Source organism: Pseudophryne corroboree, assembly GCF_028390025.1.
Source record: "Pseudophryne corroboree isolate aPseCor3 chromosome 3 unlocalized genomic scaffold, aPseCor3.hap2 SUPER_3_unloc_1, whole genome shotgun sequence".
Taxonomy (NCBI): domain Eukaryota; kingdom Metazoa; phylum Chordata; class Amphibia; order Anura; family Myobatrachidae; genus Pseudophryne; species Pseudophryne corroboree.
Window position 1 is genome coordinate 818,743 of NW_026967493.1, and position 15,864 is coordinate 834,606.

General features: G+C 44.4%; 2 protein-coding genes across 6 annotated transcripts in view; both read right to left on the bottom strand.

Moving 5' to 3' along the window:
- Nucleotides 1-4,285: 4,285 nt before the first annotated feature.
- LOC134983098 (gastrula zinc finger protein XlCGF17.1-like) lies at nt 4,286-5,566 on the bottom strand. Its single transcript, XM_063948801.1, has one exon. The coding sequence runs from the start codon at nt 5,343-5,345 to the stop codon at nt 4,464-4,466; it is 882 nt and encodes a 293-aa protein (XP_063804871.1). The 5' UTR covers nt 5,346-5,566; the 3' UTR covers nt 4,286-4,463.
- Nucleotides 5,567-5,643: 77 nt separating this feature from the next.
- The window catches only part of LOC134983096 (gastrula zinc finger protein XlCGF66.1-like), a 62,467-nt gene continuing 52,246 nt past the window's right edge, over nt 5,644-15,864 (bottom strand). The window contains exons 7-9 of one of the 5 annotated variants that reach the window (XM_063948799.1): nt 15,005-15,109; nt 11,961-12,034; nt 5,869-6,034 (exon numbers count right to left, since the gene is read on the bottom strand). In XM_063948799.1, coding sequence (XP_063804869.1) covers nt 11,961-12,034; nt 15,005-15,109 — 179 coding nt within the window. In that variant the 3' untranslated portion in view covers nt 5,869-6,034. Of the gene's footprint in view, nt 6,035-11,960; nt 12,035-15,004; nt 15,110-15,864 lie in introns of all 5 variants that reach the window. The other 4 variants (XM_063948796.1, XM_063948800.1, XM_063948798.1 and 1 more) reach the window with 4 other exon arrangements.

The following is a 15,864-nucleotide window of genomic DNA, read 5'->3' on the forward strand; positions in this document are numbered from 1 at the left end:
AGGGAGGAGCCAGTGCACACCAGGTAGTACTAAATCTTTCTTTAGAGTGCCCAGTCTCCTGCAGAGCCCGTCTATTCCCCATGGTCCTTACGGAGTCCCCAGCATCCACTAGGACGTTAGAGAAAATAAATTTTCAGATTCCCAAAAGAAGGCAGGCAGCTTAGCTTTTTCCATGCAGAGGACAGGAAAAGGTGGGAGTCACCCCCCATTTTAGACAGTGCCCTGTCATGGTTAAAGAAAAAAGGTGTTTCTCCCTGCGCCTGGGACGGCTTCACTTAAGGAGCCGGCAGACCGCAAGTTGGAGACTACGTTGTAATCTATTAATGTGGCCAATAGGACACTACTCAGGCCTACCATTGCCTGTGCGTGGGTGAGTAGTGCTATTGAAAAGTGGTCAGAAAACTTGTCATCAGACATTGACACAATAGATAGAGATGAGATACTCCTAACGTTAAGTCATATCAAAGACGCTGCTGCGTACATGCTAGAAACCATGAAAGATCTTGGTCTCTTGGGATCAAGAGCCATTACCATGGCAATCTCGGCACGGAGGGCGTTGTGGATTCGCCAATGGAATGCTGACGCAGATTCCAAAAGGAATATGGAGGCTCTCCCGTATTAAGGTGAGTCCTTATTTGGAGATGGGCTGGATGCTTTAGTTTCTGCGGATACCGCAGGTAAGTCGACATTCTTGCCTATTGCTCCTGCGCCGGCGAAAAGGACACATCACTCTCAGATGCAGTCATTGCGGCCCAAAAATTACAAAAAAGGGTAAAGGTTCCCCTTTCTTTGTGGGGAAAAGGAAGGGGAAAAGGAAATAAAGTCCACAGTGTCTCCAGGATCACAGGAGCAGAAATCAACCTCTGCTTCTGCCAAATCTGCAGCATGACGCTGGGGCTCACTTGCGGGAGTCCGCTCAGGTGGGGGCATGTCTGAAACTCTTCAGTCAGTTCTGGGTTCAATCTGGCCTAGGCCCGTGGGTCATACAAATAGAGTCCCACGCGTACAAACTGGAGTTTCAAGACATTTCTCCAGGCTGTATTTTCAAATCGACCTTACCAGCTTCTATCCCAGACAGGGAAGTGGTGGCAGCAGCAATACAAAAATTGTGTCAGGATCAAGTTTTTGTCCTGGCTCCCTTGTTACAACAAGTAGAAGGGTTTTGGTGCAACCCTATTCATGGTTCCGAAGCCGCATGGCTCGGTCATACTGATTCTAAACCTGTTTACTCTGAATCTCTATCTGCAAAGGTCCTAGTTCAAGATGGAATCTCTGAGGGCAGTGGTTTCCAGCCTGGAGGGGGACTTCATGGTGTCAGTGGACATAAAAGATGCCTACTTACACGTTCCCATTTATCCTCCACATCAAGCTTATCTGAGATTCACAATACAGAATTGTCATTACCAGTTTCAGGCGTTGCCGTTCGGACCTTCCACGGCACCGAGGGTTTTCACCAAGGTGATGGCAGGAGATGATGGTCCTCCTTAGACAGCAAGGAGTCAATATAATTCCAGACCTGGAAGATCTCCTGATAAAAGCGAGATCCAGGGAAAAGTTGGTGCAGAACATGGCACTCTCCCTGACGGTACTTCAACATCACGGTTGGATCATAAGTTTTCCAAATTTACAATTGGAACCGACGACAAGATTGTCCTTTCTGGGGATGATACGGGACACAGAAGTACAGAGGGTATTTCTTCCAGTAGAAAAAGGCTCTGGAAATCCAGAGAATGGTCAAACAAATTCTGAAACCAACAAGAGTGTCGATTCATCAATGCATTTGGGTGTTGGGGAAGATGGTAGCGACCTACGAGGCCATACAGTTTGGCCGATTCCATGCCAGAGTGTTCCAGTGGGACCTATTGGACAAGAGGTCCGGATCCCATCTACACATGCATCAGAGGGTAAACCTGTCAACCAAAGCCAGAATCTCGCTCCGGTGGTGGCTACACAGTTCTCACCTCCTAGAGGGACGCAGGTTCAGGAGTCAAGACTGGATCCTGGTGAACACGGATGCAAGTCTCCAAGGCTGGGGAGCAGTCACACAGGGGGAAAGCTTCCAAGGAAGGTGGTCAAGTCAAGAAACTTGTCTTCACATAAACGTTCTGGAGTGGAAAGCCACTAACAATGGCCTTCTACAAGCGGGGCATATTCTTCAAGATCACCCCGTACAGATCCAGTCGGACAATGTAACAGCAGTCGCGTACATAACCCGTCAGGGCGTAATGAAAAGCAGAGCGGCTATGCCAGAGGTGACAAAGATTCTCTGGACAGAAAGACATGCAAGAGCTCTGTCGGCAATTTTCATTCCGGGAGTGGATAACTGGGAAGCAGACTTCCTCAGCAGACACAATCTCCATCCAGGAGAATGGGGCCTATGCCAAGAAGTCTTCACGGAGGTGACAGGTCTTTGGGAGTTCCTCAAGTAGACATGGTGGCATCTCGTCTCAACAAGAAGCTTCGGTGATATTGTTCAATAGCAGTGGACGCACTGGTGACCCAGTGGGTGTTTTGGTCAGTGTATGTCTTCCCTCTACTTCTACTGATACCAAAAGTTCTCAAAATCATAACAACAACAAGAGTTCGAGCGATCCTCATTGTCCAAGACTGGCCAAGGAGGGCTTGGTATCCAGATCTTTAGGAGTTTCTCATAGAAGATCCTCGGCCTCTTCCTCTTCACGAGGACCTGCTGCAGCAGGGGCCGTTAATGTATCAAGACTTACCGCAGCTACGTTTGACGGCATGGCTGTTGAGCACTGAATCCTAGACAAAAGGGTATTCCCAAAGAAGTCATTCCCACTCTTATTCAGGCCAGGAAAGGAGTAACGTCTAAACATTACACAGTGTGTGGAGAAAATATGTATCTTGGTGTGAATCCAAGAAGGCTCCAACGGAACAGTTTCAGTTAGGACGTTTTCTCTATTTTCCTCAGGCGGGTGTGGATACGGGCCTACGGCTGAGTTCAATCAAGGTCCAGATTTTGGCCTTGTCTGTTTTCTTTCAGGAAAAATTGTCTCCCTTCCAGAAGTTCAGACATTCGTGAAAGGGGTTCTGCACATCCAACCTCTTTTGTGCCTCCTGTGGCACCATGGGATCTTGACGTGGTGTTGCAGTTCCTTCAGTCGGATTGGTTTGAACCTCTCCAGGAGATAGAGTTGAAGTTTCTCACTTGAAAAGTGGTCATTCTGTTGGCCTTGGCATCCGCAAGGAGGGTGTCTGAGTTAGGGGCCTTGTCTCACAAGAACCCTTACTTGATTTTCCATGAAGATAGAGCGGAGTTAAGAACTCGTCAGAAATTTCTTCCAAGGATGGTTCCTTCTTTCCATATAAACCAACCTATTGTGGTGTCAGTGGCTACTGGCACTTTCGCTGCTTCAAAGTCTCTGAATGTGGTCAGGGCTTTGAGAATTAATGTCGCGAGAAAAGCTCGGATACGGAAAACAGAGGCTCTGTTTATCCTGTATGCTTCCAACAAGATTGGGTGTACTGCTTCTAAGCAGACTATTGCGCGCTGGATCAGTGGTACGATTCAGCACGTTCATTCCTCGGCAGGATTGCCGGTACCGAATTCGGTGAATGCCCATTCTACTAAAAAGGTGGGCTCATCCTGGGCGGCTGCCCGGGGGTGTCTCGGCATTGCAACTGTGCCAAGCAGTTACTTAGTCAGGGGCAAACACATTTGCTAAGTTTTACAAGTTTGACACCTTGGCCGATGAGGACCTACAGTTTGGTCAATCGGTGCTGCAGGGTCATCCGCACTCTCCCGCCCGTACTGGAGCTTTGGTATAACCCCATGGTACTGAAGTGGACCCCAGCATCCTCTAGGACGTATGAGAAAACAGGATTTTAATACCTACCGGTAAATCCTTTTCTCCTAGTCCGTAGAGGATGCTGGGCACCCAGTCCAGTGCGTACTTTACCTGCAGTTGTTATTTTTTTGAAAATGTTTTCAGCACGTTTGCTGTAATGTTCATGCGTTGGCATGTGTTTTGTTGAATACCATGTTGTGCGGCATGGTTGAAGTGTGAGCTGGTGTAAATCACACCGTTAACTTTAAAGTAAATCCTTTCCTCAAAATGTCCGTCTCCCTGGGCACAGTTCCTATACTGAGGTCTGGAGAAGGGGCATAGAGGGAGGAGCCACTTCACACTCTAGAAAAGTCTTAAAGTGCCCATGGCTCCTGCGGAACCGTCTATACCCCATGGACTGAAGTGGACCCCAGCATCCTCTACGGACTAGGAGAAAAGGATTTATCGGTAGGTATTAAAATCCTGTTTTCTAAGGATTGACAGCTCCTGTATCAGGTAAGCTATAGTCATTCCTATTTATCGTTAATAATAAAATAAAAAATCAACATTAATATTTAGACAGTAGCAAAAATTATTTAGGTCTATCATTGAGATTTATTCTGTTGTAAGAGAGCAATTGTGTAATAAACATTTACCCCACTTAGAACGTGTCAATTATAATGGTTTCTCACCTGTGTGAGTTCTCCGATGTCTAACAAGATGCGATTTCTGTGTAAAACATTTCCCACACTCAGAACATGGAAATGGTTTCTCAAGTGTGTGAGTTCTCTCGTGTATAACAAGAATTGATTTCCTTGTGAAAGATTTCCCACACTTAGAACATGGAAATGGTTTCTCACCTGTGTGACTTCTCTGATGTGTAACAAGAAACGATTTCTCTACATAACATTTCCCACACTCAGAACATGAAAATGGCCTCTCACCTGTGTGATATCGCTGATGTGTAACAAGTGATTTCTTAGCAAAACATTTCCCACACTCAGAACATGGAAATGGCATCTCACCTGAGTGAGTTTTCTCATGTGTAACAAGAACTGATTTTCCTGTATAACATTTCCCACACTCAGAGCATGAAAATGGTTTCTCATCTGTGTGACTTCTCTGATGTATAACAAGATTTGATTTCTGTGTAAAACATTTCCCACACTCAGAGCATAAAAATGGTTTCTCACCTGTGTGATTTCTCTCATGTATAACAAGAATTGCTTTCCTTGTGAAACATTTCTCACACTTAGAACATGGAAATGGCCTCTCACCTGTGTGACTTCTCTGATGTGTAACAAGAGCAGATTTCTTAGCAAAACATTTCCCACACTCAGGACATGGAAATGGCCTCTCACCTGTGTGACTTCTCTGATGTTTAACAAGAACTGATTTCTTAGCAAAACATTTCCCACACTCAGGACATGGAAATGGCCTCTCACCTGTGTGAGTTCTCTGATGTGTAACAGGATGTGATTTGTGTGCAAAACATTTAGCACCTGTATGAGCTGTACTATGGCCCTCATTCCGAGTTGTTCGCTCGGTATTTTTCATCGCATCGCAGTGAAAATCCGCTTAGTACGCATGCGCAATGTTCGCACTGCGACTGCGCCAAGTAACTTTACTATGAAGAAAGTATTTTTACTCACGGCTTTTTCTTCGCTCCGGCGATCGTAATGTGATTGACAGGAAATGGGTGTTACTGGGCGGATACACGGCGTTTCAGGGGCGTGTGGCTGAAAACGCTACCGTTTCCGGAAAAAACGCAGGAGTGGCCGGGGAAACGGTGGGAGTGCCTGGGCGAACGCTGGGTGTGTTTGTGACGTCAACCAGGAACGACAAGCACTGAAATGATCGCACAGGCAGAGTAAGTCTGGAGCTACTCTGAAACTGCTAACTCGTTTGTAATCGCAATATTGCGCGTACGTCGGTCGCAATTTTAAGAAGCTAAGATTCACTCCCAGTAGGCGGCGGCTTAGCGTGTGTAACTCTGCTACATTCGCCTTGCGAGCGAACAACTCGGAATGAGGGCCTATGTGTAGTCATATCTGAGTTATCCATAGAAAAGTCCTCAAAATGAGATGTATCAGGTGATTTATCGGCACTGTGAAGCACTGGATGTATATTTAGAGTACTGCAGGTGTCTTCTGGAGACTCTCGTACAATGTTGTTATTTTCTGTTTTAAAATCTGGAGACAAAAGGAGATATTCGTCTGAGGTATCACTGCTTTCGTGTCCATCTGCTGGAAATAAAATATATAAAAATAGATGTCTTTTTAGTAATCCCCAACCCCATTTCATACTACAGGTTGAGTATCCCTTATCCAAAATGCTCGGGACCAGAGGTATTTTGGATATCGGATTTTTCCGTATTTTGGATTAATTTCATACCATAACGAGATATCATGGTGATGGGACCTAAATCTAAGCACATAATGCATTTATGTTACATATACACCTTATACACACAGCCTGAAGGTCATTTTAGCCAATATTTTTTATAACTTTGTGCATTAAACAAAGTGTGTGTACATTGAGCCATCAAAAAACAAAGGTTTCACTATCTCACACTCACTCAAAAAAGTCCGTATTTCGGAATATTCCGTATTTCGGAATATTTGGATATGGGATACTCAACCTGTATTATCAAGTTTATGTTATTCAGTTGTTTAAATTTCAATAAGCAAATTACACTTTAATACAATCATAATTTTACATTTAGCAAAATAATGGTATTTACAGTATAAAGGTAAGTTAAATCTGATTCACTTAGTTCATTAGGGCAGGAATTCCCAACCTCGGTCCTCAAGGCACACAGGGCAGGTTTTATTGATATCCAGGCTTCAGCACAGATGATTAAAACAAAATAACTGAGGTAATAATTAAGTCACCTGTGCTCAAGCCTGGATATCACTAAAACCTGGACTGTTAGTGTGCCTTGAGGACCGAGGTTGGGAATGCCTGCATTAGGGGATAATAAAGAATTGGGAGCTGGACATTTTAAGAAAACTGTAAAACTTAAGGTGACCACACACTAGGATGATACCAATGCATCGGGCCGACGTATCGCGAGTAAGTGGACCACATCGTGTGTGGTCCGCTTACAACTGCAATCTGAGGCGTGATCCCGGAGGCTCGTAAACAGGGTTTTCAGATCTTTACCTGCAGCAGATAAGATCTGGCCCTGTTGCTTGAAATTATGTGCTTTAATATTAGATTGCATGCGATCTAACGTTGGCACATCGTGAGTGGGGTGACCTGGACTCACGATATCGTGAGTCCAGGAACTGCGGCGGGGAGTTAAAAGGGATGTCCTATGTGACGGAGTGCATGCGATACCACTTTCTAGTGTATGGGCACCATTAGGCTCTTCCCCCTATATACCCTGAAGACTTCCCCGGGTGTCACAGTTCTGCCTAACAAAGCCCCTAAAGACAGAAAAGGTGTACAGAATGAGGGTAAGAGGGGAACACCACTGTACTGGAATGAGAATAAATATCCTAACAAGCAGAACAGTAAAACAGCAACAGAAACAAAGAGTATAAAGGGAAGACATAAAGGATGCTACAAAGCTGATCCTAAGGGAAAGCTGGCATCTCTCCTTTACCAAAACTGGTAACATTTGGTAAAGGGTGGAAAGAAGATCAAGTGAGAGCCCAGCACAACCATCCTAGTTGCACACAACAGTCTCTGAGAATGTGCCCCAACAGGTTCAGGAACGTGCAGACTTCCTACAATGGGATCTGAGATCCCGACATGTATTGCTATGCCGGCACTGGGATCCAGAGTGAAGAACTGCCGGTACTGGATAGAGATAAGCTGCGAGGTGGAGGGTTAGGCACAACCAGGGAGGGTTAGGCTGCGGTGGTGGGAAGGTTAGGTTCAGGCTGTGGGGAGGGGGGTTGGGATTTGGCAACACTGGGGAGGGGTTAAGGTTAGGCTGCAATGAAGGAGGTTGGGGTTAGGCAACACTGGGATGGGTTAGGCTGCAGGGGGGATGGTGGTGGTGGTTAGGGTACGGAGGAGGGAAGGTTAGGTTTAGGCTGCGTGGGGAGAGGGTTATGGAGGTTAGGAATCAGAGTTAGCGCCTTTACCTAGTAGGTGTCAGGATCCTGAGTATTGTGATACCCCTGTTCGTATTCTGAGTGCTGGCATCCCAATACCACCCCCTGGCAAAGATAACCACTTCACAATGCTTTGTTTAGGAGCTAGACAGCCTAATTTGTGATCAGAACCAGCAGGTCCTCTATCCAGTGCAAATCCTGGGCCTAACATACATAGCTTCACTAAGCCCTGATAATGTCCAGTAAATGAAGAGAGCTCACCTTGTAGAAGGTCCTGTCCCAGTTACAATGTACTGATTCAAACTGAATCTAGAGACCAATTTTGGCTGAAACAAAAGTATTGTCCTATTTCCTGGTCATCAGGGCCGCCAAGAGGGAGGGGAACAGGGACTAATTACTGAGGCTCTGGCTTATTGGTGGAGCCCAGCAGGGGCCCAGGTCTGCCACTGCCTATCCCTCTTACCTGTCAGCAGCCTTTCTCTCTCCAGCCCAGCAGTTGGGCGGCATTGAGGCCAGAGGTCTTCTCTGCCTGTGTGGTATGCGAGTGCAATGACACTGAACCCCCCGCTTCCCCTGGATTTGCCCCTGGAAGGGTCTCAAGGTGTTCCCCATTCAGTTATTTCCCCAGAGTGTGGCCTAATCATGGGAGGTGTGGCCTAATCATGGGAGGTGTGGCAAAAATGACCCAGGCCCAGCCAGCTCTTTACACCTGTGGCAGAGGACATAGCTAACAGAAAGACAAACATAAAAGAAAGAAACTACGCTTGCTACATCCTATGGTCAATGAAAAGGAGTTCAGCTTTCAACCCACTTTGACTGTATTACAAAAATAGCAGGAACAGGTCTAAACAAAGAGGTAGGAATATTCCTTTGACTCACACCAGTAGATATATACACCAGAATATACAGTTGTGCTCATAAGTTTACATACCCTTGCAGAATTTGTGATTTTCTGGCCATTTGTCAGAGAATATGAATGATAACTCACAAACTTTTCTTTCACTCATGGTTAGTGGTTGGGTGAAGCCATTTATTGTCAAACAACTGTGTTTACTCTTTTTAAATCATAATGACAACAGAAACTACCCATATGACCCTGATCAAAAGTTTACATACCCCAGTTCTTAATACCGTGTATTGCCCCCTTTAACATCAATGACAGCTTGAAGTCTTTTGTGGTAGTTGTGGATGAGGCTCTTTATTTTCTCAGATGGTAAAGCTGCCCATTCTTCTTGGCAAAAAGCCTCCAGTTCCTGTAAATTCTTGGGCTGTCTTGCATGAACTGTACGTTTGAGATCTCCCCAGAGTGGCTCAATGATATTGAGGTCAGGAGACTGAGATGGCCACTCCAGAACCTTCACTTCACAAATTCTGCTAGGGTATGTAAATTTATGAGCACAACTGTAATTAGATATTCCTAATCTGGTGGTAATTTTTGTCCAAACCAGTTTTCAAATGTTGAGTATATCGTTGACTACCCCATTAGAAGACTTTAAAGATCTAAGCTCCAAAAGCCATGCTGTTAAGCCAGCCACAGTAAACTATGGTTATGAAAGATACCCTGATCCTCAATCCTTTAGGATGTGGGCTTCAAAAGCCATGCCGTTTAATCCAGCACCGGTCACCACTGGTGATTAACGAGCCCTAACTAAGAGACTAGGTATCCGAGGCAGAGAACATCTGAAGGGTTAACTCTTCTGTGCTTTGTAAATATTACTTTTTATATGATCAATTTCCTTATAATAGTTACAGTGTAAAAGTGAATATTTCTACCTCCCTAATGAAAGGTTAAAACATGCTATATGAACTCTTATGTGTTTGCATGGATGCGTGCTGCCCTGTGCTAGGTGCCTTTGTCTCTCATACAGATACCAGGCCTGTGTGGGTCTGGCATCCAAGGTCAGTTCCATACCAGATGAAACTTGTTCTTTCTACCCAAATATACTGTGTTACAAAAACTTTGTTAAATGTTTGAGAAACTTGTAGAAAACCCATATATGGACATCCGCCTTTTCTGTTCTGCCTGGTAACTATTAACGAGCCAATGGGAGTGTAACAAAATGTCAGTTACACCCATATGCATTGTCTTATATATCTTTGTTAACCTCATAATAAACAGTGTGAATTTTTACTGCTTGTGTTGTGCATGTACCTTGTGGCTAAAAGTTCATACTCCAGACGTCTAAGAGGCCATCACATCGAGGGTTAAAGAATATAAGGGCAAATCCTTTCAGCTGGGGGCTATGTCCGGAATTCAGTGATCGTCCCTGAATGGTAAAGATAGAGAATTTATTGTCTGTCTTTGCCATACAGGATTGCGGTCATACACTGAAGCTGAATCCGTGTCAGTGTTCCGGGAACACGTGACAAGGTAATATTTAAGTCCGGGACTTAATATTACGAAGTTTTATGTAAAAGCATAAAACAGGTATCAGGGATACCATAGAATCTTTAATGTCTGGGACTTAAAGATACGTCTGAGAAAGGACCAGGCGTCCAAGCGCAATTCTCCAAAGACGTTAGTATCTGGGATACTTAAAAAAATAGACCTGGGAGTCTATACGTAACGTAGATCATACCTCGATTTGATCGTCTATATATATTCTTGTATGTTTGTAGTGAGATAAGTTCTTATATTTGGTCCAGACGGCTGGTAAGTTTTCGTCTGCCAGATATCTTTACTCAAACACTTTTCTTGCTTCCTGTCTAAAACGCTGTATTTTTCTGACATCTTGTACGAATGGTAAGTATCGTACCGTCAAAAGATTTCATGTTCTCACTATACAGATAATATTGTGATATTGTCAATGACTAATTAACTGGTGTTAGCTAATGCATGCATAGAAAGTTTTTGTAAATTGCATTTTTTGTTGTGAAATTGCATAGAAGGTTTTTTTTGTAAACTGCATTTTTGTTGTGATATTGCATAGACAGTTGTTGTAAGTTGTTGTGGAAATTGCGTAGAAAGCTGGTGTAGATTGCATTTACTATGGGAGGGGGTCAGAGTAAGACAGTCATTTATCCTCCACCTTTACCAGGGGAGACATGCAAGATGTATGTTGCCCGTAACTCTACCTCAGAGTATTACTTAGTTAACCCATGGGTGGATAATTTAGCGGGATGGACAGAGAAAGCAGGACAGGACCCATTCCTACGGGAAGGCAGTAATTACCTTTTCTATATGGAGATTTAAGAAAAAATGTCAGTTCCCAACAGCACAGAAGCGAGGCTGCAGAGAGATCCCTCTCCCTCCCCCTTGCATTCCAATGTATCCTGCGCTCAGAGACACAAATCTCTTGGCAGCAGTAACCCTTTCACACTAGATGGGATTGCCTCCAGCTCCACTGCTGGAGGGTGCGTCCACTAGCTCTATCCCTAGCACCAATAACCCAGAGTTTAGATAATAGTAAAACACTGTCCCAAGCCCACTATTACCCTCGATGGCTGTATATCTTATTTGCGCAAAGCTTGCAAAGGACGCAGCTATACACATATGAAGGAGGTCTTTAAAGCCTGTGCTTTTTGCCTGTCGCTGTGGCTTGTAAACAGAAACCTTCATAGTCTGTTACTGCGTTTTGGAAAAGGTTTAAGGACTGCTGGACAGATGACGCTGGCTTACCTTTGCTTAACTCAGAAAGCTTACTCACTTCCCCACTCACTCATACCTATCAGAACTCCAGACGCTTTGACAGACAGAACCAACCCCGCAGTCAGGGAAGATTCCAAAGACCCCGCGCACTGACGGGGCCCGGAGGAGGGCATCCCAGCCTTTATTCAACTCTCCCGTCATAGTAAAGATTCACCTCTGCTGCCACTTATTATAAATGGAAGTAAAATTCCCTTTTTAGTGGACAGCGGTGCAACAACCAGTGTTTTGTGTTCTGACCTATGCAGTATCCCCTCTCACCAGAAAAGATAGAAGGTCTCCGCCCCATGATACAGCAATTCTTACAACAGGGTATTCTCAGACATATTGTATCACCATACTGTACTCCTGTGAACCCTGTTGCCAAAGCTGATGGCAGTATAAGATTTGTACAGAATCTCAGAGCGATCAATCAGCTAATTGTCCCAATTGCACCAATTGTTCCAGATGTAAACTCACTCATTTCTGCAATCCCTGCAGATGCTGCGTTCTTCTCTGTAATTGATTTGAAGAATGCCTTTTTTTCAGCATACCTGTAGATTCACAGACACAATTACTTTTTGCCTTTTCTTTTGAGGGTAAACAACTTACCTGGTGCAGATTATTGACGCACCTGTTGTCTCCAGGCCACATTGAGGCCCTGGCAACCTCACCATGGTTCAGTCCTGCTACAGTATGCAGATGATCTGCTGCTCTGTAGTAAAACTGAGGAGGCCTGCCGAGAGGATGGTGTTTCATTACTAAACTGGCTTTGTGAATGTGGACACAAGGTGTCCAAAATAAAAATGCAATGGTGTAAAAAGCATGTTGATTACTTAGGTTTTGTGCTCACTCAGGGAGAGAGGAAAGTCAGTCCACAACGCATACAGTCTGTATTGGGCCTGGTCACCCCAACTACCCAGAAGGAACTACTGTCCTTCCTGGGTATGGTAAATTACTGCAGACAGTGGATTTCTGATTGCTCTTATTATGATAACATTTTGAGACAAGCCACACTGAAGGACAAACCTAAAACTGTACAATGGTCACAAGAAATGTTAACTGCATATGAAAGTTTAAAATGTATGTTGATGAAAAGTCCGGCACTTGGCCTCCCCAATTATGTACTACCTTTCCATCTATATGCAAGGGACAATTGTAAAACCATGGCGGGGGTGCTCACACAGTTTCATGGAGGGAAGTTGCGCCCCGTGCATTTTTTTTTTTCAAAAGTCATGCCAGTGTCTGTGCAAGGTATGCCTGCCTGCCTCAGGGCTTTGGCAGCCTGTGCAATGGTTGCAGAGATGGCCACTACCCTCACTTTAGGCCACATCACAGTGCTCCACACCACACATGATGTCCTGGCAATACTTAAAGGCTTGCACACACAGCACATGTCAGCACAACGCCTTAGTGGATATGAAGTACTCCTTTTGAGTGACCCTACCCTTACCATTAAGTACACTGCTAGTTCTTCTGGCCCTGCACCCATTCTCAATGCCCTTTTAGGCTTGAAAGGTCCCGAGGATGAACCACCCGACCTACATGACTGTGCTGCTTCCATTGAAGCTGAAACTTCTCCCAGACTTGACATGTCTCCCGTTCCCATACCAGGCGCAGACATAGTTTTTGTTGACGGCTCCTGTAGTAGGCCCAATGACAATACATACCAGGCTGGCTATGCCATTGTCACCCTCCCTGACACTGTGTTGGAAACCCTACCAATACCTTATCAGTCCGCGCAAGCTGCAGAACTCATTGCACTCACTAGAGCATGTCCCTCCCTTGACAACGTCCATCTGCTCACTCAACTTCAAGCTGCTGCGACTAATACTGATCTCTCCGACTGGACTTACCCAATTCTGCAGAAAAAATCCTAAATCAGGATTAATCTGCAAAGAGGGGAAACCCTGTATACCCCAGTCCAGTGCCCCTTTGCTCGTTGCCCAGTGCCGTGGTGTTGGTCACCGTGGTGAAGCCACAACGCTCCTCCTACTAACCAATGATTTTTATGTTACTAATGCCAAATCACTTGTGGACCAGTATGTTAGCAGATGCATCACTTGCCTCAGGAACAACCCTAATAAAGCTAAACACCAGCATCTTGAATACCCCACAAAAAAACTCTAGGATACTCACCCTTTGAAATACTAATGGGTAGACCCTTTTCCTACACCCTGGGCTAAGAAACCACTAGTAATACAGGAAGGAGATCTAGAACTCATCAGGGAAGAGTATGTCAGGTCCCTGATAACAAAACTGAATGAAATTGAACATGAGGTTGTTTGTAAAAACCCTTTGAATCCACAGGAACCTACACACCCCTTTAAAGTCGGAGACAGAGTCGTGGTGAAGGTGCTCCCCAGGAACAAGAGCCCAGGAGACTTCACCTATGGTCCAGAGACAGAGGTCGTAGCAGTTACCCGAACAGCAGTCCTGACAGAGGAAAGTCCTGCCTGGATCCATGCATCCCGAGTAAAAAAGGTTCCTAGACCAGACCTAGAGAGGGAAGCAAGTGATTCCAGTGAGGTACGAACCGGGGCAGACAGCCCTGACCTCCCACCTAGCGAAGAAAGAAGAACAGAAGAAGATGAAGAACCTGCCCCCTATCTCTATCCTGGGGACTATCTCGATAGCCCTACTGGCCCTCATTCACCTCACAATATGTGAAGTCGACATCACACAAACAGATGGGGTCCCCACCTTGTGGTACAATTCCTCCAATACACACGTAGCCACATACATCCTTGATTATTTCATGTTCCCTAAACTTGCTGACAACAAACACAATAAAAGCAACTGTTATGTCTGTGGCAAATCTAGGCCCCACCTAGGTACAGTGCCCCTTAATATACCCCTAGAACAGGAAAATTGTTTTTTTCAGCCTTTTTAATGATCACCGATGACCCCACTCCTCCCTCTAATACTCCTGCTAATCGAAAGAAAAGAGCACTCCCAGGAGGTAGCTTTGACCCCCACGTATACATTGATGCTATAGGGGTCCCAAGAGGTGTTCCAAATGAGTTCAAAGCTAGAGATGAGGTGGCTGCGGGTTTTGAGTCATTATTTCCTATAGTAACTGTAAATAAAAACGTAGCCTGGATTAATTATATATATTATAATCAACAAAGATTTGTTAATGATACCAAAGATGCTCTTAAAGGTATAGCTGAACAGCTAGAAGCCACTTCCCAAATGACATTCCAAAATAGAATGGCCCTTGACATGATCCTAGCAGAAAAAGGCGGTACATGTGTTTACATTAGTAAGGTGGAAGGCTGTTGTACATATATTCCTGACAACACTGGTCCCAATGGTAAGGTTACTTTAGCCATAAACAAGTTAGAAACCTTATCCATAGAACTTAAGAAAAATTCAGGTATTGATAACCCATGGAGCCAATATTTTGGATGGTTTGAAAATTGGAAACAGGCTCTTGTGCAAATAAGCATATTCATACTTGTAACTTTAATTCTTGTAGGCATTATAGTTTATTGTGTAATCCCCTGTGGAAAGAAACTTACCTCCAAAGGCATTGATAAGGCCCTGATGTACTATGATATAACCACCAGTCCTGTCACCTCCTCTGATAGTAAGGGACCCGACGATTATGTCCAATATCTCAAGAACTGGAGGAACAAGAAAGGAGCCTCACTCAAGAATCATGTCATATAATAATCATGATTCTAAGAGGGGATTGAAGGGTTAACTCTTCTGTGCTTTGTAAATATTACTTTTTATATGATCAATTTCCTTATAATAGTTACAGTGTAAAAGTGAATATTTCTACCTCCCTAATGAAAGGTTAAAACATGCTATATGAACTCTTATGTGTTTGCATGGATGCGTGCTGCCCTGTGCTAGGTGCCTTTGTCTCTCATACAGATACCAGGCCTGTGTGGGTCTGGCATCCAAGGTCAGTTCCATACCAGATGAAACTTGTTCTTTCTACCCAAATATACTGTGTTACAAAAACTTTGTTAAATGTTTGAGAAACTTGTAGAAAACCCATATATGGACATCCGCCTTTTCTGTTCTGCCTGGTAACTATTAACGAGCCAATGGGAGTGTAACAAAATGTCAGTTACACCCATATGCATTGTCTTATATATCTTTGTTAACCTCATAATAAACAGTGTGAATTTTTACTGCTTGTGTTGTGCATGTACCTTGTGGCTAAAAGTTCATACTCCAGACGTCTAAGAGGCCATCACATCGAGGGTTAAAGAATATAAGGGCAAATCCTTTCAACATCCATGCACCAAGACCACCTAGGCTGAACCTATGATATGAGAACAACTAACACACATTTCCTGTTAGCCTTAGGAGGACTTGCGGACTCCTCACTAACTGAGGGAACAGGTAGGTCAGATGAAAGGACTAT